A 25018-nucleotide genomic window follows, 5' to 3' on the forward strand; every position below is an offset into this window, starting at 1 on the left:
TTTCAGAATGCTATCTAAGCCCTAAGAAATACCTTCTTTAATTAGAACTGAAAAGATCTTCCTCAGAGGTAGCTTATCTGTGGCCTGGATTAAGAAGACCAAAACAATCAAGCCCTCCCACTCCCTACATCATATACACTTTCAGTTCACTTATCCCTGCTGGTAAGCAAGATGACTTGGCTATGCAAGGGATGCTTGAAGAATGTATACAAGCCCTAATTTAATTTCCAAAATGTGTTACTAAAATAGAGGATACAATCATGTCTTGCATGCCCTCTATTTTGCAAATCCAATCTGAATGAGTTCTGTAGATCAGAAAGAGGAAGTCTCACAAATCAGTGAAAAATGCATCAAAAAAGTATCTTTACAGAAATGATACTCCTGTGTTTCAGAAGAGAAGAGGATGTGCAGCCCTGAAACAAGTGAGATAACGATCTCTACAGCAGCCTTGCACTGGTCTTCTAAGACTGAAATCAACTTCAGTACTACAAGCAGGGTTTTATTTTATCAATAGGCAGAGAGAGCGCCATAAATCTCTCAACTACATAAAGGACTCTAAAAGCTCACAGAATTTTTCTAAACAATATGCTACTTACATTGGAAAAGGAAGATAATAACTGTAACTAGAACCAACTGTTAAAAATAAACAAACATATGTGCTGCATCACCAGAAAGATCTCTTGGCATTTGTGAGACAGACTTCTCAGACTGTCTCACAGAAGCAGCATATGAAGTGAGTAATAGCATCTTCATATCTACTAAAAGGGATCACTCATGGTGGCATGGAAGGGAGTTAGTGAACACTGTTACTGGGAGTGATTTCTCTTCTCTGCAAAATCAACTTACTCAAAAGAACAGTCACATCTGAAGTCAGGAGATTACGGAGAAAGACCTTGACTGTGTTTCAAGCGATTTCAATTCTCCCAAATAAGGTGACTGGAAGAGACTTATTCAGGTTTTCAGATCCTGAATAAGGAACTGTATATTACTACATTAGGAAACCCTTTACTTCCATCTAGTCTTATGAGTTATGAAATATTTCACTGTTTTCTGCTTACATGTCAAATCACAGTTCCCTAAAGACACAGGTGCTAGGGATTTATCTCAAGTTTTTAATTCTCCTGTCTGCTTACCCTTACTAGTGGTTCTTATTATTTCAACTATTAAATAAATCTAACATGATGTTTCAACTTTATAACAACCCAAATACAAGTTATTTTTTCTGTCATTGACTGTCAGCAGATAAATAAAACCAAGCAGTGAAACTAATGTTCACCCTCTTACAGTGGGTGTGAGAGTGGCACATCAGTCAGGGAAAGGATGCACACTTACTTGCCAGGCGGCAACTGAAGTTGGACTGGTCATGACTGTCTTGCGAAGCTCCTCCAGGATGTTGCCTGGAAGTTCTTTGTGAGACTTCAACAGCTGCTTACACTGAACTTGTCTCAAAAGCAAAAACAGAGCTGGGTGCTCAGGGCAGCTTTTTAAAGCCTAAGACCAAAACAATCAGAATTACCATTCCCAAATATCAAAGAAACTTACATCTTTCCATTTTGTTCTGTACAGAAAACAGCATTGAAAGCATTCTCAGGATGTTTGCAAAATAGCAGTTTCCTCTTCCTCTGCACAAAGCAGTGTTCCAGGGATTGACCCATGAAAATAGTTAACCTTTTTTACTCTCCTCAAAATACATCTGAAGTCTATCCCAAATTTTGTATATGTCCTACTCTTAGTTATTTGGTTATTATTTCAGGCAGTCTTAAACTGTCTGAAAGACAGTTCTTATTTGGTTTGTCAATCATTACCAGTGTGGGCCTATTAATAGAGGTAAAAACCTGTGACTTTGACTGTGTTTCAAGCAGTTTCAGTTCTCCCAGGTAAGGTGATTTATTCTCCCTGGAACAGAAGCACTTTACTAAACACTTCCTGTTCCATAACAGTAGGTCCCTAGAGAGCATTTTTTTGAAAAAACACACAAAATAGCAAAGACAGAAAACCAGCCATCCGTTGCTTTACCCTTCTCAGGTGAAGTATGTGAAGCTTCAGCAAGCCTCATTTCATGTTATTTTTCCTGCTCAAATCAGAATACTTTCAAGAATTATAATTCAAAGCAGATTTAAGAAACAACTTGTACTTTTCACACATCTCTTTTTTTTATAAAATGAAATATGTTGCCTGTGAATCCTTAACAAGCTGCTGCTTTATAAAGAATGCAGAGACTTTCTGAAACACAATAGAAGCTCCTAAATTTGCTGCCATTTTCCCTCATGAACAAGTGCGGAATCACGCTGCCTATCTCAAACTGAATGACAGCAGTGCCTGACTCATCATCCCTAGTTATATGGCTTTCTGAGAATTTCAGGGTCCAAAACTGTCACTGAGAGTCTGTGGTACCAGAGGATGTTCCCCTTTTTCTTCACTAACTGTAGGCACTGACTGTCCTCTCCCCAAGCAATTTAACCAACAAAACACATGCAAAACCCTCCATAACCACCCCCCATGACAAGATGGGGGGAAGGACATACTTTGTATGTTTAGAAATCTCTGATCTTTAATAGAATCATTAATCATTAATAGAAGACAGGTCAGTAGACATGGTGGCCAGAAAAGAAAAACACCTTCTCACCAAGCAAACAGAGGGACAAGAAAGTACTTTCCCCTGAAAACCAGCATGTTCAACAAATCTGTTTGTTTTGGCTTTTTTTGTGGTTTTTTTTTTAACTCTCATCCCTGTTAATACAGAAATGCCAAAACCAAGGAGCACATTTGCATGGGATTAGTAATTTTCCTTACTGAAAGTCAAGGATGGGTGCTGCTGGGTTCAACAGCTTTTTTGCTTATCTTTTGCCAAGTCTTCTGTTCATGAACACGTGAAACACACACTTCAATGTTGATAACACCCCAGTCCCCTTCCCCAGCTGTATTTCCTCAAGACTTTTCTTTATACAAAACCTTGTGGCTCTGAAACAAAGTAACAACACAACCCAGCAGGAAGTAAAGTCCCAGGCAAAGTCTCCTACATGAACTTCTTGCCTCAAATTTCTGTAATGTTTTGCTTAATTCTAGGTTAATTCTAGGCAGAAAGAGCAGATTTATCTTTATCATGACATACACTACTTGTTTCAACTATTAACACAGTTTCAGTGTTGCAAACAGAAGCAGCATCTTGGTGAAGGGAGAATATACCAACAACTAGTTCAGTTGGGTAGAGCATGGTGCTAATAATGCCAACCTTGCAGGTTCAATGCCCCCACGGGCCATTCACTTAAGAGTTGGACTCAATGACCCCTTACAACTCAGAATATTCTGTGAACTACTGTATTTGTAACTCTGATGGAACAGACAGTTGCTAATTCAAAGATTACCTTTTTTTATAATGCACACAAATTATTTTTACAATTCTACCACAATCTGCCAGCGTGACACCATCATACCTTGTTACAAAGAGCTTCAGCTTCTGATAGTTTACCGGTCTCCTCTAGACTGGTAATAGCTTGACAGAGACACCAGTCTTCCAGAATATGGACATAATTATGAGGAAGGTTACTTTCCCCAGCTGTAAAGACAGTTAAAACACTAGAGTTTTAATCTGACATGACTTTCTTCATTAGAAGGAATATTGAAAGATGGCAAAATTAAAAGCAAGATGGGAAAAATGCATACACCATTTGAGTTAACGATTCAGGAATAATTAATCAAACATGGAATTTTAATTCCAGTTTTCAAAACACTATGGACATTGAGTAAGACTGAGCCTTTACTGGAAAAGTTACAGAACTCAAGGGTACTTTAGTCTTTCCTCATAAGCAGTGTTGCTGCAATGTAATACACCTACAACCATCCATTTAGACATCAGAGTTCAGAAGTACTATTTTAGAAAACCGTTTGAGGCTTTGGAAGGGAAAGCAAGCTGCTATTAAGTAATTAACCCTAGCTGTGCATTAGAATTTAGCATTTTTTATGTGTACAATACGGTTATAGCTCAACTCACGACTGAGCAATCCTCAGCCTCTTTGCAAGTTCAGAATAGTAATGCAAGCTCAGATCAATTTTATTATTTTTTTTAATTAGAAAACTTGTATAGCTTACTTTTGGCTGAAACTGTAGACACAAGTGTCATCTCTAGACCTGTTCGTTTCGGCTGAGTGTTGTTTAGACAGACAACAGTGTTTTCAGCATGACAGGCTGCCATAAGCACTGCCCAGGCAGTAGGATTATCTAGAAAAGAATGGTCAAAGGCAAGTTGTGCCATTCTAAATACACTGGTAGTTCATTTAGAATGGTCTTTACCAGATAAACCATAAAAACATAGCTATCAATGGAACTATACACTGTAAATAAGAGATAGCAACAACAAGACAAGTAATAGAACTCAGCCCAAGGAAGCTGATAACTACTTGTCTCTAACTAGTAAGATTTGTCAGATTATAAAAGGAAGATTCTGTTCCTAAAACCAACCAATGTATTTTTACATAAACACCAGTGTGCTAACCTGAAGCTGCCAGTTTATGTCTGACTACACAGATTAACCTTGGCTATCACTTAGTGCTGTAACAGTGGCAGCAAAAATCTCAAGATGCCATCCACAGCTTTCAGTCACACAGAATCAGTTTCGTCTGACCAATAACATGAAAGTTACAGCACTAAGTGCCTACTTCCACTGCCAGTTAATTCCACTGTCAGCTTTACCTTAACCTAGCCCTGTGAAGAACACCTACTACTGGAAGAGTAGTCTCTGTCATGAACTGAACAGTGATTATTTAAAGATTTCATCTATGTACATTTTCATTCCTAAGATAATTAAATTTCCCAGCAAAATGAAACAAAGCTTGAAGATTCAACAAAGTAAAATGCAAAGTATACTGCTTTTGATTAGCAGTTATATTCTTGTGTGTTCCTGTAGGAAAGTAACTGAAATTTTTTACTTGCAGTCACCCTTCTGCATCAGAGAAAAATGACTGCAGAAGAAACAGCATTTTGGTATTCCATCAAGTGCAAACTAGAAATTGAAAACCAAGCTAGGTTTTTGCTTCATACACTTAAGGAAGAACACCATTTAGTAAGAGAACAGTTGTCTATAGTTCATAACCCGCACATTGTAACAGAACCTTTCCAATTCAAATTCTCAAGCTAGATGAGTAATTCTCTTCTGCTTGGTGTTGCATAAGGTAATTCTAAGGGAATTTTGCTAACATAATAAATAATACTAATGTCTTCTCCTACTGAGGGATTAAGAAATTGCCCATATTTTCAGAATAAGCCTTAAAACCCAATGATATTTTTCTTCTTGTCTGGTTTAATTCCCATTGGAATGGGAATGACAATGGGAATTAAATGGGAATGATTTGGAATGACAATGAAAATTTCAATTCTAAGCATTCTCCCCAAAATGTACATGGATAACCCTAAACAGTAAACCAAACCAAGAAAAGAAATCTACTTTTCTTAATCCAGTAATTTTGCTTTTGATGGGTAAAAATTAAAAAATCACTACTGTGTTTGAGAACAAGAGTAACCTGGACAGATGTGGATGGCCCTCTGGATATTTTTTATAGGGTTGTTTTTCTCATCTTCTAGCATGTGACCTGCTGCCAATTGATTAACTGCAATATTCAGCAGGACTTCCTACAAAACAGAACATAAGAGTCACTTAAAACTGTAAGTGATCAGATGGAATTAACTTTAGGATTGTTTATGGAATTACAAAATCTTCATTTTAAGAAAGCCAAACCTTTCCGTGCTTTGCATCGATTATATGTGCGATATTTCCTGCCACAGCTCCCCCCTGCAAGATTAAAAAAAAATCCAATTAATTTGGTTACATGGTTAATTTGGTTACTAATTAATTTTATGAAAAATATAATGCAGGTATCTTTTTATCTTTGTTAATCATGAATACAGAATTTGCAAAATGAGGTATTTTCCTTGCTTATAGCACAATCTCATAAAAAATTAGGAAGAGACATTCAGGATTAGAGCTTAACCATATGATTTGTTTCAGATATTAGCCCCATATACAAAGGAGTTTGTTTTCAGGTGCTATTTCTGTTTACATAATTAACATAAATTAAGAAAAGAGTATTTATTTGGAGAAAAGATAATAGTAAGCACAAAAGTGGCAAGGAAACATTGGCTAATGCAAAAAGTGAAATTGACTAGATTAATCAAATTGAACACATAAATTTTAATATATATTTATTTACACACATCTCTATAAAACTAAATAAAAAATTATACATAGTACAGCCTTTTATTGTTGGAATAATTCTAGCAGACTTTTCCTCTAAGTTTATTTCAAGATCAAGAGCTGTTACCTCATGAAAGATGCAAATAATAGTATATAACTTCTGTATGTGGCTGTGCACTGCTGTGTATGCAAGCTTTAAGATTTCATATTAACTAGTGAAAGTCCACATACTGAAAGGTCGGGAGTTTTTTTACTTAAAAAACAACACAGACTACCCAGGATGTAAACACCAGACATCTTAGAGCAATGCACTTACTTTTGCCTTTTGTGATGCAGACAGTGGAACTACTCGAGACAGAAGAGACCAGAGGGCAGGATTATCTGGGTTACTGGGGAAAAAAAAGGATATTAGATTTTCTGATTTAGATATGCACCTGGTTTTCCGTGACTCAGTAGGCAGTTGCTATAGATATCAAATTTCTCTATTAAGAAAACAATGAAGTGCAGTAGAAAATAGACATGGGTAGTAATTCAAAACAAACAACACAATATTGAAGTTATATTGCTAACTAAAGAAACAAAATGTACAATATGCATATCAATATTCATGGGAAGAAAACAAACTTTAGGACTACAGGTCTTGTCCCCATAGTGTGAAGAACAAGGAATTTTAATTGTAGTTGGAGAAATATAATTTGCATGAAGAATAGTTTCCAAAAACACTTGGAGAGACTGAAGTGTGTTTTTCTTAAAGGAACAGAATGGTAAGGCTAATCAAAACACATTTAAATACAGACATTTAGCTAATGGAACAGATAGCTTCAAAGGCTGGTTTTAAATATTAAATAAAGACCCTTGAGACTTTTCTAGACTGAAGATTATGCTACATATGATGAAAGATGCTTTCACAGAACACTGAACTAATCTAGCTATCAAAGAAGTCACCAAAACAAAACCAGAAAATACTGAATAAGCCATGAAACTTCTGCCATAAATCAGAAAGCAACTTCTGTCAGATGATGCTACAACCTTAAGCGAGGACTTCACCTTTGAAAAACAATTTAATTTTTTTTTTTCTAGAAGAATGATGCAAGTAAACAGAGGTTTGCTTACTGTTCAATGTAATCAAAGCAATACATTTACAGGGCAATCTAAAGCGAGACAAAGTACCTACCTGTGTACTGCTTTGGAGACTTCTCTCTGGACCCTCACATTTCTACCTTGTAATGCATAAATGGCAGATGCAGTAAGGCACCGCTCATAAATTCCATCATCCCCTTTTTCATGCTTCAGTAATTCTTTTAGGGCTGCTGTTGCAAGTGTTGCATCCTGCTTTACCAGTCCTAGTGTGCACAAAGCCTTCAGACTTTCCATACTAGGTTCCTTTAATGAGCTGTTGAACCAGAGAGAGGGAAAGAGACATTATTTTGGAGCACAAATTAAATTTGCTGTTAACATTAGAGTACTTGTGAATTTCTGAGTCCTCTTGCTCCTATGTATCATGAATGATATACAGAATTAACAGTCTCTCACTGTGGGACTGTGGATCAAGCTAGATCTATATCCTTCAGGATCAGGTAGCTACAGGCTCCTAATCAAGCCCTTAATGATTATTTTTGCCTTCAAAAAAGACAAGAATATAAGCTTCTGATTCTATGTTTTATTTTCAGACTTAAGCAAGAAAAAATCAAGAGCTGTTAAGCAGAAGGCACTCTTTGACAAGTAAGAAATGGTATTCTATCATATTAGGAAGATATCAAGACATACTCACTATTAAAAGCCTCTGTGCCAAGCTGGCTATGAGAAATTAAAAAGGTAGCTTCTTGTTCAGGGTCCTATTGAGGCCCTTTAAGTCAACTAGCATGAATTCCAGACAGCAGAAACATCTGTCTATTAGACCAGAATGCACCATTTTTGTTCTTATTACTAAAATCCACCATATACCTTTGCAGCACTGTGCTTCCAATTCAGATCTAGACATATTCACTGTGATGTTTCTTTCCTAAACCATTAATTACTTTTTTTTTTAAACACAAAAAAGGTCATCTAGAAAACTCTCATTGTTGATGATTATGACAAAAACAGAAGCCTGCAGTGATTTATAGGATGTAGGAAATATCAGGTTCCTAGCTACCTAATCATGAGTAACTTTGGATTTAGAGTGTACTAGATAATGGACCTTCACTATTTCAGTAATGTTAGGAGTCTGCTGGCAAAATGGTGTACTGTACTGCCACTGCTGGAGTTCTCTACTGACAAAGGGTTGACCCTGAGAGGCAGAGATGTTAAGTCTTAATCTGAAGCTACCAGGACACTAACGACGATGCACAGGCTTTTAGGTTACACAGATCTGAAAAAAAAAAAAATACATTCACCACTTAACAGCACAACTAATACAGGTCTGTTTCTTTTCATGGGGAAGCTACAGGCTTGTCCTCGTCTATGATGCTTGGAACACAACTGTTCTGGAGATTTCCTACTATTGAAATTGAAATTGTTTTCACTAGCCATATAGAGCTCTTACAGCAAAAGAGCAAAAATATTGCCTAGTGCTTAGGTAAACTACAAAGTAATATTATCTTAAAAGATAAAGTTTTCAAAACTATCTTTCAAGGATGCTGGACATCCAAACTGCCCAGCCCTTCCACTCCATACCGCTTTAAAAATGTAGAAGACACAGGCCATAAAACAAAAACAGATATATCACAGAAGTAAGAGCACTGCATCCATTTCCACTATTATTCTGCAATACAAAAAGAAAATATCCACCTGAGTTCCCACAAAAATGAAATGTGAGGATTCAGCAGCACAATAAGATATCACATTCTGATTATTATTCCCTCTACTCACCATTTAAACAGCAGTGTCTTTGCAGCATCCACTTTGTCCTGTTTATATTCTATTATTGCCAAGGCAGTCAGGATATGTGCTCTATCTTTTTCAGACTCAGCAACAGACAGGGCTTTTTCATAGGCTGGTAAAAATTCAAGACTCAGAATTGAAGTAGAAGAAAAAACAACCCTTGTAAAGCATGGTATTAGAAAAGAGAGAGACACTTTGGGTTCAGGTTTGATATATTTTCACACCTCAAATCATAAGCAGAAGACAAAAAAAATTCAACTAAGACTCACAGATCTACTGCTTAGAGCCTGGGAGTTGTTTAATATGTAGCAAGTGGAAACAGAAGTGAAAAGCAGTATAGAGATACTAAGAAAAAGCCTCAAGAACACAGTAGCAATACTTCCCTGTGATAGCTCATTTATGAAATAGCACTTCAGATGGGCACACATCACTCCAATCAAAATACAAGATTACTTAAAACACTGACATAGCTGTTCCTTTCTGAGTGCTTACACTTCAACAGTGATAATTCAGTATATGTTTTTGTGAAGTCTCACATCTTAGCATTGCAGACCATGACACAGAATCATATTTATCACTAAAGCTAAAGTGCTTAGAACAGCACATTAATCTCCTATCACAGAATCACAGAATAGTTAGAGTTGGAAAGGATCTCTGGAGATCATCTAATCCAACCCCTCTGCCAAGCCAGGGTCACTTGGAGCAGGTGACACAGGAACTGTGCAGGTGGGTTTTGAAAGTCTCCAGAGAGGGAGACTCCACAACTTCCCTGGGCAGCCTGTTCTAGTACACAGCAACTTTCTTTAATGTAAAGAAGTTCTTCCTCAGGTTGAGGTGGAACTTATCTAGTTTATGTCCGTTACTCCTTGACTTGTCACTGGGCACCACCACAGTCTGGCACCATCCTCTTGACACCTTGTCTTCGAGATACGTATATTGATGAGATCACCTCTCAGTCTTCTTTTCTCTAGACTAGGAATGATTCATCCAGGAAAGTAATTTTATTTGAGATCAAGGGAGGCTAAGATAAAAACAGCTTAATGGACAAGAATTAAGCACTTGAAGAAATGCAGCTTCCCTTAGTACATTTGAATAGTTTCTAGCACCCTGCTGAACTGCCTAATGATTATCACAGAATAGGCTGAGTTGGAGGGGACTCATCAGGACTATCGAGTCCAACTCCCGACCCTGAGCAGGACACCCCAAGAATCACACTGTGTGCCTGAAACCATTGTCCAAACTTGAACTCACACAGGCTTGGTGCCGTTACCTTCCCTGGGCAACCTGTTCCAGTGCTCAACTACCCTCTCGGTGAAGAACCTTTTCCTGATTATCTAACTTAACCCCCCCTGTTGAGCTTCATGCCATTTTCTCGAGTCCTGTCACTTTTCATGAGATTGAAGACATCTGTACCTGCCCCACTGCTTCCCCTCCAGAGGATGCTGAAGACTGTAATGAGGTCTTCCCTCAGTCTTCTCTTCTCCAGGCTGAACAAACCAAGTGACCTCAGCCACTCCTCATAAAAGCCTTTCCCCTCCAGACCCTTCACCATCCATGTGGTGCTCCTTTGTACGCTTAATGTGGTGCCCAAAACTGCACATGGTACTCAAGCTATTAAAACAGCTGTGGAGTTTGTACTTATGCACAAGGACTGAAAGAACAAAATAAAGTGAGTGACAGCTAAGTTGGTTAGATAAACAAATTTTGTTAGGATTAACCTCAAGGGAAGTGCCTCATAATGCTCTGAATTTTACCTTTGATACTTTCTTCTAAGAGTCCTTTCTTGAAGTAAGCTAATGCTAGCCCCACAATGCCATCAAACTCAGTTAGGGGTATTGATGCGTAAACTTCAATGGCCTTATCACACAGACCAAGGGCACTGTGAAAAAAAAAAAATTACTGGTATGAAGCATGTAGCAACAGCTGCTATGATTCAGATAAACTGTCCTTGAAGACCAGTATCCTCTTTTATACAGTGGTTTTAAGCAGACATCACAGGAAAAGAGCAATATTAGGAAAAAATGTGCAATGTTCACCACCCTTCTTCAGTTATAGCAGTTAATCTTTCCACCTATCTGTTGCATGAAGAATAATTGATAGGAAAAAGTCCTCCCCATCTGCACAAGAGATGTCACTTAATGGTCAACGCAATGGAAGTGGAGAAAATAGCAGAAGAGAAGCACGAAAAAAGCAAATCAAACTATGCATGCACACAGATAGGCAAGTGCACATACAGACAGACCTTACAGCATTCTTGTTCTAAGACCACTATGAAGGAAATAATACAGGATTGTGTTTATTAAACTACTTAATAATTACTAGAGCTTTACTCTTGTCTAAGTTTTACACAGAAATCAACACACATACAGCTTTAGAATTGCTTCTAAAATATTCTCTGAAGTTAATGACTTATCACATCACTAAAGGCAAGAAGTTCCAGCATCATGTACAGAAACTTAAGAATATATGAGGTTTCTCAAGAGAGCTAACAAATATCTAATTAGCACAGCTTGAACTATCTCATATGAAAGAAAAGACCGAAAGTCTTCATCTATTAAGACTTGTGTCCTGCATTCCCTCAGAACTAGAACGGTATCATGAACTTAGAATTGTGAGCAGGACTATAGCAGAGGGGTTCATCAGCAGAAAAATCACACACATGTACGCAACACCCCAACCCACACATGCTGCAGGTTGTACAAGTCAATACAAATTCAAAGGGCAGGCAGAAGGGATCTTAAATAAACCTCAAAGTAGCTATTTTATTTAGGCTAAGGCTATTACAGATCTCACATGTGGAGACTGTAAAAAAAACTAAAAAAAATATAATCACAATTTATTCTGGAGACTATACAACAGTTACATTGTATAGGTTACATTAAGCCACCATAGTATCAAGCTAATGATAAAGGAATCTCTGATACCTCTGAAGACATACAGCAATTCCTTGCAATTTGATTTTTTTTTTAATACACTACACATTCCTGGAGCAAATACGAAGTTCAGTCAAACCTGTCTACAGCTAAGAATGACGTTTAATAGATTACTTTTAGCAATGACCTTTCATCTTTAAGCCTCACCATGTTTTGTGCCACTGCACTCACTCCATCCAAAACTGAAGTCAGGAGCTTGGAAAATATGTCAACACTTACCACAGTGACCTGCCATGGTTTTGTATTGCTGTATTGTATTTCTCAGTATCCTCAGAGTTTTTCAACAATGAAGCTGCCCTGAAATTAACCACAATGAAAAACAATTACCATCTGCATATTTTGAGAATAGTTCTCAGAGCAGAATGGACAACTGTTTTATGCAGAAGCTTTTCTATGCTCATTAAACACAAACAGAGCTTATTTTACTGTTTTAATGCATCAACAAACACGTTCACCAAACATGGTTTCATTGCTACATTCCTCTACCACTTGAAAACAAGAGAGAAGGGAAAAAAACCCCAAAGCCCAACCACATCCATTAATTAGAATGGGACAGAGAATAAAACTAAAACCAAACTTACCTATTCCCAAGATTTTACTTAAATCCCACACAGTGAATTAGTTAAATGTCCTGGTAAGACACATAAGCCTTGGAACATCTTTACTTTTCCAGTTCTGTGTTCTGCATTTCCAAATTTGGTATAAGAACATCCCCACACCTCCCCCTACTTAGCTGAAATGTACTGCTGAACTGACAAAGTAAGGTTTTTGTTTATTTAAGGAAGAGAAAAACCCTTAAGTTTTTCAGCTGGTGCATGGAAAAGAGGTCCATAAGCTTCTATAAGCTTTCCAAGGGTGTACAGTTTACCTCTCATAGGCATGTGCTGCCTGCTGTTTCAGATGTAGATACTCATTCAAGTAACCAAGCATTGTGAAAGCAGATGCATCGTCTGGATTTCTTTCTAGAAAATCAGAATTGACAACAGGAGAACAAGATCAGAAAGAACTGTGAAAAAGCATTACAAAAAGCTTGCTGCCTTAAAGTTATAGTGTACACATATGTACGAAACCCTTTGCCAAGTGCTTCTGCCAGTTGCTCACTAGAATAATTTTGACAAGCTGCAGGCAAATACAGAAGGGATAGAAGACTCACAACATGACATCAGGTTAGCTCAAAAATGTTTAAAATATGACACAGAATTAATGCACTCAAAATATTTTAAGTTTCTCAGCACACACATTTTTTTCCCTAATGAAATACGAAAGTATTCATCTTGTATTGACCCTAATAAAATACTAATAGAATCCTATTGTTTATTTTTAATATTACACCTCTGGAAGCATTCTGTGCAAAGTGCTCTAGGATGACTCTGCTCTTGAGCAGGGAGGTTGGGCCAGATGACCAACTCTGGTTTCTTCTAACCTTAGCAATTAATCACAGAATTACAAAATGGGTAAGGCACAGACTTCTGAGCTGTCATCTCATCTCAGATTTGTCACTTTTCTTCCCAGACTAGGAAGGAAGCCCCTCCAGCAGTCCACTTACGAACAGCGATGGCACAAAGAAATATAGTCTCATATTTATCTCATTTAGAGGGCTTGCACCTTATTTTTTAGCTCTCAAAAGTCAGCAACAGATTACTCAAATGATTTATTTACAGTAATAATTGCAGATTAATGAAAATCCACATTTGCTATGCCTACTTTCAAGGTTAGACATATGCAAGCCTACTCCAATGGGTAGGCTGGCTTGGAACCATGTGCAAAACCATGGTCTGTCACCTACTGAAGGTTAACACAATCATATGCTTGAGGCTATGGAGTTACACAGCACCCAGGAACAGTCTTCGGCCAAGCATCATGGCACAGAGGCAGAGGACTTAGCATCTATCTGCACCTATGCATACAGACACATGCAAATGGAGTCTGAGAGCAAACGCCTTATGACAAGCATGACAAGGCCTTGGTCCCTATTTTCATTGGTCTTTGAAACAAAATCTACTCAAATGAGTAGGCAAACAGAACTCACATCTGCTTCATTTTTGTGTGATAATAAAAGTCAACGGTCTGCTTACCCTGTTTTGATTACTTTACAGCTCAAAAGCCTCTCCCCAGCTCAGTCAGACCTCTCTTGTCCAGATACTACTATAGGTTTATCTGTTCATTCTGAATGCATCTGTTAGGTGTGACAGGTTAGAAGGGTATTTAAACTACCTACCTGTATATTTGCTCAATACCACCTGGGCTGCTGGAATTGCATTCATTTGTACAATGTTGTACAGATATAGTTCAGAGTTTCTGTTGGCTTTGTTCTGCAGTGTTGAACATACCCAGTGGGCATAGCCTTTTGCTCCCTCATCCTCAAGAAACAAACAAACAACCCCCAAAAGAGGAGTCATTAAACCTGCTCAAGATACAGCAAAATAACTAGAGATTATAATAACAATTTTGTGTTTTAGAACAGAGTTTTGGCAAAAAATCTGCATCAGTGTTAAGCAGAAGAAAATACCAAACTGAATTACTCCACACACACTTTTAACTTGCCCTTTGGGCAAAGTAGATTCTTAAATTTTCATACAATTTGCTGCATCATTGTAGGGATGACAACAAAAAAAGCTTTAAGGGAGTAAGTCCTCTACTTTCTTGGAACTCAAGGTCCTTGTTCTCTCCTGAAAGACTTACAATTTATGCCTTTGATCTATGTCCAAGTCTGAACACGAAGAATGTTTTCTCATTACTTATGGAACTAATTTCTTGGACCCTTGGGACTAAGACATTTAATACAATAACTGCCTGCTATACAGTGCCAGTGTAAGCCAGGAACAACAAAATGAAAATAACCCAATCTCATTTGAAACATGACTGTAACAGTTTCACTATTGAAGAGTGTCGGAGGACAGAAACTGTGTGAACAATTTCTATTGCATTTCTGAGACCTTTACCTTGGCATGGCTGGGTGCAGACGGTAAAAAATACTTTGCCACCAATATGGTTGCAGGCCTTGTGCCAAGGTGAAGGAGGAGTTGTTCTGGCAGGAAAACAAGTTTTATGGACACCTGCTGTTATCCAATTAGTACTGTACACCACAGTATGTTTTTCTTATGTATCCAATGTAACCTGGGGAAGAATCACATGTCTGTGTGTCACAGACAGCATATAAGCTGTCGGTCCTCTAATAAAGTGGACATTTTGCCTGATCACATTGACCTAAGAGCATTCTGTCTGACCCCCTCCGCCGATAGAAGAGATACATATTTTTAAAAAAATTAAATCTCCTATGTGGAGAGATTGGGTATACAAAAACTTCAGAACAATACAACTGTTATACTCACATGCATATTGAGTTCAGTTGTGTGCCTGAAGAGATCCATAGTGTCATAGCTGCCTACCGTCTCTGCAATAAGAGCCTATGGAGAAGAAGGAGCTGTGGTCAGGTACTTTAAAATCACGACATTGACAGAAAACTCATGTTATGTCAAGCATATATTAAACATTCAACATGAAGACACTTTCTTTTCCTCATACTCTCCAAGGAAGATTTTAGAAATAAAATGAACAAAATTAAAAGGAGCACAAGCAGTTTCTACCATATCAGTAATTCAAAGTCTTCTGCTGCTACTCTACATTCTTCAATACAAAGACTTGTGTGTGTTAGAACAACTTATAACAACATCTGACAGGAGCTGAATTTTCAACATGTGATGGTGAGAGTTCTCTTCTAGAATCCAGCTTCAATTAGATGATTATTAGCATTATGAAGCGCACCTATAGTGATCATAAGAGTATGAGTCACAAGTACCTCAACTATTCACAGATGGCCTAGATACCAGTAGGGCTACATCAGCTCTCAATGGTAGGGGAGGAAGGGACTTCCCAAAAACTGAGAAGTGCTTTGTCCAAGGTACATTAGAGGCTTACTTGTTTTAACAGTGGTGTTAGAAAGGAGGGGCTGAGAAGAGAGTTAGGTGGTTCCACATAATGAACTAGTGGTACAGCTGAAGCTGAAATAACTATCACCTTATGAAGACAGCGCTTTGTTGACAGTTGTCAATAAAAAGCCTCAGAGCACAAACAGTGATTGCTTTGTTGGTAGTTTCTTACTGAACTCACATCATCAGCCATTATGCCAATGTATCTTATGAATGTAGCTTCCATTGTATCACCACTATGGAAATAAAGGTCCTATCCATCTTCAAGGAAGTATAAGTTCCCTTTACTTCAAACAAATTTTAGGAACATGAATAAGTGCCAATTATTAGGAGGAAGCTCAAGTCTACTCTTTGACAACTGGTTTTGGTGCACAGTTTTATGATTTTTCATCATACCTGTCCAATCCAACACAGCAAGTAAGAAGGCTCCAGAGACTGGGCTACCTTGAAGGCTTCATGAGCTTGCTGTAAAACAAAGATAACAGTGCTATTGAACTGCCTGGTACGGTAACAGGGTACTTCTGAGTACACACGAGTATTAACATTATCAGATATTAGAAGAGATTTAATAGATCAAATTAGGTCACCACTAAAACATTGACTGTGCCACACAGAACAATGCATTGCCCAGAGAAATAAACAGTTTTACTCTTAAATAAAATTTAAAAAAACATTCAAAACTTTACAACATGAAAGTTACCCTCTCTTCCAAATATACTTCCTTCTCATAACACCAAAAGAGTTCAGAAGCTAAATGAACCCTTGGAACAAGTAATATTTAAAAATATGACTCTGGGAGGATCCAGTTTTGAAAATTTGCTTTTCTGTAACACAAGCAGTTAAACACATGCATTTTCAAAAGCATAAAACTGATTATCACGGACAAGTCATCTCCCTACTGACTGCATATGCTGAAGAGTTCCTCAATTTGGCACAAGGTGAAGGAAGTGTTAGCATTAGTAGTCTAAGCAGCAAGCAGCTTGTAGTATCAAGTTACTTTTATTAAAAAAAATTCTGACCATCAGATTTACAATTAAATAAGATTTCTTTAATTCTAACCAGCAAATAGGACAGGATGTTCTTTAGCTGCATAAGAGCTCCAGGCTTCACTTAGGATGTACTGTAATTTTCCTCCAGAGAAACTCTGTAAGGTTAGAGTGTCACAGTAAATCACTCATCTGCTGATGAACAGAAAGTAGCTACTTATGGGAACTCAAACACTGAAAGTTCAGTCCGTGAAAACTAAAAGTTCTTTGTCAAACCTGGCATGCTCCAGTTTGACTAATCACTTCTCAGTCCTTCCAATAAGTTTTCATTCCATCCAGTTGCTTGCACAGCAACCTCGTCAATGCAGCAGAAGTTCACACTTAACCTTACTCCCTCCAGAACAAATGTGTAATTCATTTGTGTTCCTGAAGTAAAGTGTGGGTACCAGTTTAATTTCTTTTGAAGGAAGTACGTTTCTTGAATTTGAAAGGTACTTTATTCTCAGTTTCCCCACACTCCCATCTGCAGATACACCCTTAGAAAAAAATGGAAAGGGAAATAATATTTGAGGATGGGAAATAGATTACCTCAATGTTTCCAGTTGCCAGATACAAAACCCCCAAGTTGGTCCAGGCAACAATATTCTAGATAGAACAGATAAAGTTAAAATCACTATGCAAAAATAACACTACATCAGGGGAGAAGTTTTAAATGCCCACTTGAAACAGATGGAAGCTGCCTACAGCACTTACAATTTGCTCAGCTTGAACAGACTTGATGAACGAATGTTGAGCAAGAGCATAATTCCCAATAGCTGGGGGGAGAAAGAAAAAAGGAGAGCTAGATTTAACTGAATTTCAAAACACCATTAGTCAAGTTGCCTTCCAATTTAGGTTAATACAGAGCTAGGCCTTTTGCTGCAGACTTACCACTACAAGAAGCAACTACACCAAGTGCATTCCAAAAAAGATGATTTTTGCTGTCAAGTCTTACAGCTTTTTTGAGACACTGGAAGAAATTCAAATGTGGATTATAATCATTAGGAGAGCAAAAACTAAGTCTTTATGCACTTACTTATTCAGAGATGTACGTTTTATTGTGGACAGAGAGAGTATGAAGAGAAGCATGAACATCAATTTAAAGAATGTACCAGGAAAAACAGGCAATACCTGCAAAGACTTCTCTAGCAGTTCACTGATCTCATTCATGTCAGTGCCCATTGCTGTGAGGTGCTCTGCTTGTCGATAATAATTTATTCCAAGATCACACCATATGCTAGGCAAAGGCATCAATTTTAAAGCTCTGCCATAACACCTACAGAAACATGAATCACAGAATCAATTATTCCAAGTCGCTACATAAAGAGCAGAAAGCCAAAAGAACATTCAAAAGAGTGCTTAAAAATCTAAACCAGCAAAACAAAATCAGACAAGTATGGGAAGCAAAAATCAACTAATACATTATCATCACAGAATCTATCCTGGTCTAAAGGCAGTCTGTAGTCCCCACCACTTGTGAAGCCACAGGTGTGGTTATTTAGGTGTGCATTAAATCAAAGCTCTGTCTGTTACATTATGCATGCTTTTACTTAAAACAACCTCAGTCATTTTTACAGTTTATCAGACTTCCCCCAGGAACTATCTGACTTTACAGATAGTGTTTGAGATTCACTAAGCAGCTACATTTCTTCATCTTACACATCCAGCTCCAAAAAGCTCAGAGGGAGTCACAGAAGAGGCTGCAGAAATACTGCAAATATTTTCTAGATCATGAACTTCAAAACAAGGAATTTCCTCTTCCAGTGTACTCTAAACCTCTAAATTTATGACATTTTTATAAGAATGAAGTACAGACAGAAAGCTAAAAGTATTATCTTGGACTTCAGTTGTCCTGGGAGAATTAGTTAGCAAATACTACAATCACTCCATTTAAAGAGGCATGATTTGTGGAATAGCAGGGAGGATATAGTCATGCTCTGGAGACAGAAACAAGGAGAAAAGCAGGTGCTAGATGAAGTGCTGATAGCCACTGTGGCAATACAAGAAACATACCCTGAAATGAGTAGTGTAACTTGGAAGAAACACAAGAATCTATTTACCCACTGTGCAGGTGTCAACAGATCAGCATGTTTTTCATTTTCCAGAAATTAGGTACTCTAGAATATTTGAGACTCCATAGAGTCTCAAGCTGCCTAGGAGCTCTTGATAATAAAAAAAAGTATTACCTTCCTCCCAGTATGAGCAGCTCATTTTTCTTCAGCATCTGTTTGTCTGCGTTTTTACCCATTTTTCCCCAAAGAAGGGATCCTAGTATTTGAACATGCACTTTGCTTGGTGAAATAACATGCACGCTAGTACAGGTATCTCCAAGAAGTTTCCAGAGGCAAGATATATCAGGACGGTGCTTTATTGCCCTGTAATTAATTAAACAGAAAACCCACCCAACATTCATTCAGGCACTTCAATATCCTTTTCTGAAGAGAAGTTCGCCACTTTGAAGAGTGGCAGAATCTCAAATGCAATTCATCAATGAGCTGTTTTATTTTTTTTAATTCAGTTTCTTCCTATTCAAGCTATAGGTCTAAAAGGTCAAAATCAAAAAAGAAATAATAAAAAAAGAGAAACTACAAAATGCCAATATATTGCAACATCGTCGGGACTAAAATTCTAAAAAGTAGCCATTATCTATCAACATGTCAGCTGACTACACACTCCTTGCATTTTAGAGAACTACCATGTCATATTACAAGACACGACTCATCTGCAGAAACCTGATGGACCTTCTTTTCCAACAGTAGTTATTTCAAGACTTAAATTAGGACACTAAAGCATTTTATATGAAATGTAAAACAAAAAGATTGAGGGAAGGAAGGAATATTTTCCTCTTATACACTATTTTTGGTAGGAATCCCCTCCTTCCAGTCCTAAATATCAGGACTGCTGAAAAGAACTGTCTGTCATTTCACACTTTTGTTATAATCAAATGATTCTGTATCTTTAAACAGAAAAAACCAAAACTCTATAATAGCCACTCATTTAAGCAGCCTACATTTAGAAATTATTCAAACCATTTTCAATAAGCATATGCTCACTTCTAGATTAGAAGCCCTGGTCCATTTGATTCAGTTTAACTGAAAATCCTCAAACGCTTAACTTTTATTCTTCTGCCTGTCATGCACAATCCCATCAGAAATTAAATAAGTGAGTATTTAGTACTAACCTTGTAAAATATTCAAGAGCCTGCTCTATGTAATCCACAGCCTTCCTATCCAAATAGTTATCAAGGGCTGATCTTGCCAGCATGAGATAGCATTCACCAAGTCCTGAAAATAAAAGAAAATATCCTCTATGAAAAGAGATGCTTTTATGATATGCTTAAAAATAAGGTGGGGAGGAAGGGTGGAAGCCTGCTCAGTGTTCTGCTTTATAAAAAGATTTATGCCCTGCACAGATTATAAATTTATCACAAAAATCAAAAGATCCACAATGCTCACAACAGAGATTTTGCTTTTAATCTATCTTGTCAAGTGTGAACTGCAGAATAATTTGCATATTAAAATAAACATAATTAATTATAAAAACCATAGCATTTAAGCTTCAGGTTTGTCCTCAAATAGTAAGTAAACCCCTCATGAGCAATCTGCTCTGTGTTGGCAAGTCTTTGACAAATACAACAACTTGCAGTTTACACATGTCAAAAGTCATTCCTGAAACACAAAAGAAGAAAAAAGAATGTCACAGTAGGCAAAAGGGAAAGTCTTTTTTTCAGGGATACTTGAAGCCAACATTATTAATCCTATTTATGTATGAATTTACTTCATATGGTGCACTGGGTCTGGCTTTGGCTGCTGATGAGCAGTGTTTGGAACAGCACCAAGGCAGTCTCTCTGCCATCCCCCACTTCAGTAGTAGGCTGGGGGTGATCAAAATCTTGAGAGCAGACACACTCAGGACATCTGACTCATGCTGACCAAAGGGATATTCCATATCGTATCACATCTGTTCAGTAATAAAAGCTAAGAGAAAGGTGGAAGAGGTAGGGGGGCATTTGTTATTACATTTGTTTTCTAGAGCAACACTAGGCAGACTGAAGTCCTACTTCACGAGAAGTGGTAGGATTTTGCCTACTGATGGGAAATAAAGAATAAATTTTGTTTTCCTCTGCTTCCGCATATGGCCTTTGCTTTTGCTTTATTAAACTACATTTATCTTGCCCCACAATTTTTTTCCATCTTATTTTCTCCTCTGCTCACATCCTGCTGAGAAGGGGAGTGACAGAACAGCTTGGTGGGCAGCTGGTGTCCAGACAAGGTGTAGAGAACTATCAAAAAAATAGAGAACTGCTAAAAACCAATTTGTTTCACCATCACCTAAGCTCCACCATAAAGACTTGCAGCCAGACAACGGTTGCAAAAACAAGCTGTTCACTTAACCACAACCTGCAGACTCTGTGCACAAACAAGGTATATCACACACATGTCATGTAGATATCAATGCTTTAACCTACAGACTCTAAGTGCACCACATGAATGTCGCGTGAACACCAATCCCTACGTGCAGTAAACGTGTTCTTGCTACTGACTCTGTGGCGGACGTACCATTGCTGTAAGCCTATACATGGCAAACGTGCCATTGCTATAGCCTACCATAAAGCACGCCGCCCAGCCTGAAGGACAGAAGAGGAATGGATCTACAGAACGCCACTGGATCCATGGTGGTGACTGTACCTTGCTTTCTGTAATTACCTTTTGCTTTTTCCTACTTTCATATTTCCTCCCTTCTCTCCTCTTTAATAGGGAATAAAAGTGAATTATAGTTTTGGTTACCAACATTTGGCCTCGTTTGTGTCTTAATCTTGCTTCGGCTATATTTGAACTTTTCTCCTCTCCACACTTGTGGATTGAGAGACAAGACTTGCCTCTCTGCACTCTGAAGACTGGAAACCAAGGTCAACCCACCACAAATGGAAATAAATCCCACTGTTAAAAAGGAACTGCATCTCATGGCACAATTTCTAGCATTTTGGAACCAGTTACTGCTTGGTTTATATCTTGCTGGCACCAGCAGTGATTCTGTTGGGCAGTAAATCACTGGATATGAGTACCATTCACTCTATTACACTGACAGTTCCGAAGCTATTTTCCTCATGCTATTGTACCCTGTACCTATACATGTCACTTTAGTCTGGAAAAATCCAATCTATGAAGTTATACAGGAGGAAGTAGAGGCGTCAACCAGACCAACTCTTTCAACCAAAAGCCTACTGTTAATAATAACCCAACACTTCTGACTTAAGTCTTACAAGAATCAGTTTAGATTCACCCAAAAATCAATAGGTCTTGCATACAATGAAGGAATACTTGAAGATTCATACCAGTATCAAGGACAAAAAAACCATCTTTTTCAGAGAGGGACATAGGGTGAGAATGACTGAAGACTAAGTGGCAGGGAAAATGCAAACAGAACAATTATTCATTGTTATTTGTTATTTTGATAATTGTTTTGTTATTTGTTAATTTGTTACTAAAATTTTACATAATCCCCGTTATTATATAATTTTAGAATCATAGTTCCATCACCAGGAAGAAGTTCCAGTTGACCCATTTCTCTCTGCTTCTAGCTATGTATATTGAAGATTTCTACCTCTTGCCATCTCTAACACTTGTGAGACCTCTTGGGATTTACTGCTATTTTTCGGTACTTGCAGAAGCTCAGTGTTCTGGATCACTAGGTTAACACAAGAATTGAGGAATGCGTGATCAGGAGCAGCAGAAAAGTAGTATATGCCCTCCTCTTTGAAATAGCAGTCTGATTCCATTGCCCATTGAGTCAATGTTTTACTGGTTAGGTGAAACTGCAGCACTGTTAGCTGTCTTCCTCTGTCTATCTTCAATTCTTCCACCCACTTGGTCTGGTAGGCCAAGGATTAATTACCTTTCATATTTACTTGAAAGAGAAATAATCACTCCCACTCATCATGATTTAAGAGTTCTTCAGATATTTGAGGGTTACTACAAACTAGCTTTCATGCAGGGGATCACATGGCTCTACATACCCAATATATAACCCTATCCTTCCATGCAGGAAAACCTCAATACCCCAAGAACCCTTCAAAAGACTGAAGCACTACAGTGTGTAGAGGGAGAAAGAGTTAATACTTTCAAATTCAGACACATTACCTTTCAGCGCAGGCACATAGTTTTCTGTCTCCTTTAAAATTTGTTGATAGGTAGCTATAGCATTTTCATATTTGCCTAGAATCTGCTCAAGTGCTGCAGCTCTGTAAGTGCTGTACATGAGCCCTGGGTTCAGCTCACTTGCTCTCCTGAAGGATTTCAGAGCTGTTGAGTAGCTACCTCTGTTCAAATAAGCCTCCCCTAGAGATTCCCAGCAGTTGGAATCCTTTGGATCAGCTCTGAGAGCTGCCTGCAAACTGAAGATATGAAGATATAAATTTATTTAAATAAAAGGTGATACAATTTAACATAAAATATTTCCTTCCATTACATACTCTCAGAACACTAATTCTGCATTATACACTCTCAGGACACAAATGCACAATTATACAGAACTTTTAAACACAGCATAGTATCACTTTCATCTTCAGAGGACATTACACAAGTTTAGGCTTTGTACCTAACCGTGGCTCATTATTCAGTGCTATACCAGGCTCGTCTATGCCTGTCACCAGGCTTTTTCGTACAGAACACTGCTATGATAACAGGACTACATTCTAAGAATTCTGGAACAGAAGACAGACGCAGTTTGCTCAGACTCATTTCCCATTGTTTAGTACAAGCAATCCTATAATCAGCTAACTTATTTTCAAAACTTGCTATGATCAAAGACTGTTTCATTGGGATATATAGAAAAGGACTTAAACCAATCACCAGTTCTCTTACTCAGCTACTGCTTGTGACGGCTGACCACTTCTCAGGTAATAAAGTCCACGATGAAGCCAGGCCCATTTTGCTGTACCAGGGCTTGCTTTTTCAGTTACCTCATTCAGGATTGACAGAGCAGTATCCTAACAAAGCACCAAAAAAGTCAAGTTAGTAAACAATATATGTTTTTTAAATGTTCTAATGACTTTGTATGCTTTTCCTGAAAGCAGCAAGGTGGAGGATGGAAAAAAGAAGTGACACAATTTAAATATGTAAAATGCCCTAGCTTTCTTTTCATGTTTCCTGCTGAAAAAATTTCTCATCTACATCACTCATGTGATGACTCCAATGGTTCTCCTACCCTTTTCCCCAGAGAAATTTAGTTCAAAATTGGAGCATAAAATTGAAGCAGGTCCACCTACGAAAGCTAATAAGCAATGACAGAATATCTGTTTTCAGATCTTATTCTCAAATACAAAGGAAACCTGAAGTGATTCCTCAAAGAGAAGGACTAATAGAAAAACAAAACAGCAGTAATCTGGAATTCTGAATGGACAATACCATGTCTCCAAGTTCCACACTTAAGTCTACAGCTGCTGTTCCAGATTCTTCATCCATTTCGTCCAGTTCAAAAGCCTTTTTATAGCAACCACGAGCTCTACTTTTATCTCCAGCAATGTCTCTGTAGTAGTTACCTAAATAAAAAAAGGCACTTCCCAAGTAGCTGTCCAATTTTGCAGCCTGTAAGGAAATATGAACACAACATAAGACAGCATTTTGAAAGATTATAGTGATAGACAGGTCCAGTGATAACTACTTGTTTAATCTCTGCTTATCAACTTTTTTAAGCCCTTTCTGTGATATACTGAGTTGTCAAACTATTTTAGATTCACCCAGATTACGTGAGTTTTAAGTATCTGCAAAATATGCTACAAGCCTCATGACACAAAGCATTTTGTACACGAAGTACTAACAAACTATTTGTGCTAGTTAACATCCCATAATTTTCATATTCTACTGTTTCAACCAGTATGCTCATATTCTTGCTATATTACATCCCAATTAACTCCAGCCTTTTCTAAAGTTTAAGTTCCCTCTTAGATGCACTTGGCTGATTTGTTTATACTTAAGAACCCACAGCCTCCAAGCAGCAGCAAACACCTTTGTCAATAATAATAAAGAACACATAAAATATTTTAAAACCAAAAGTACTATCCACTTCAATTACGCTCACTAG

The 25018-nt window shown here is 37.7% G+C and overlaps 1 protein-coding gene across 3 annotated transcripts in view; it reads right to left on the reverse strand.

Annotated features, from left to right (window-relative positions):
* Positions 1 to 25018, reverse strand: part of TTC37 (tetratricopeptide repeat domain 37) — a 48352-nt gene that overhangs the window by 6686 nt on the left and 16648 nt on the right. For all 3 annotated transcript variants that reach the window (XM_027728974.2, XM_027728980.2, XM_027728981.2), the window contains 23 exons: positions 24343 to 24522; positions 23800 to 23924; positions 23077 to 23330; positions 20118 to 20220; positions 19123 to 19311; positions 18068 to 18212; positions 17828 to 17906; positions 17651 to 17712; positions 17486 to 17542; positions 16308 to 16376; positions 15315 to 15389; positions 14201 to 14342; positions 12851 to 12944; positions 12202 to 12279; positions 10804 to 10928; positions 9038 to 9161; positions 7362 to 7580; positions 6504 to 6576; positions 5732 to 5785; positions 5517 to 5625; positions 4090 to 4218; positions 3435 to 3556; positions 1333 to 1491 (listed from right to left, as the gene is read on the reverse strand). In XM_027728974.2, coding sequence (XP_027584775.2) covers positions 1333 to 1491; positions 3435 to 3556; positions 4090 to 4218; positions 5517 to 5625; positions 5732 to 5785; positions 6504 to 6576; positions 7362 to 7580; positions 9038 to 9161; positions 10804 to 10928; positions 12202 to 12279; positions 12851 to 12944; positions 14201 to 14342; positions 15315 to 15389; positions 16308 to 16376; positions 17486 to 17542; positions 17651 to 17712; positions 17828 to 17906; positions 18068 to 18212; positions 19123 to 19311; positions 20118 to 20220; positions 23077 to 23330; positions 23800 to 23924; positions 24343 to 24522 — 2766 coding nt within the window. The remainder of the gene's footprint in view (positions 1 to 1332; positions 1492 to 3434; positions 3557 to 4089; positions 4219 to 5516; positions 5626 to 5731; positions 5786 to 6503; positions 6577 to 7361; positions 7581 to 9037; positions 9162 to 10803; positions 10929 to 12201; positions 12280 to 12850; positions 12945 to 14200; positions 14343 to 15314; positions 15390 to 16307; positions 16377 to 17485; positions 17543 to 17650; positions 17713 to 17827; positions 17907 to 18067; positions 18213 to 19122; positions 19312 to 20117; positions 20221 to 23076; positions 23331 to 23799; positions 23925 to 24342; positions 24523 to 25018) is intronic.

The sequence above is a fragment of the Pipra filicauda genome, unplaced genomic scaffold, assembly GCF_003945595.2.
Source record: "Pipra filicauda isolate LSUMZ 115617 unplaced genomic scaffold, ASM394559v2 scaffold37_size4185640_pilon, whole genome shotgun sequence".
NCBI lineage: Eukaryota > Metazoa > Chordata > Aves > Passeriformes > Pipridae > Pipra > Pipra filicauda.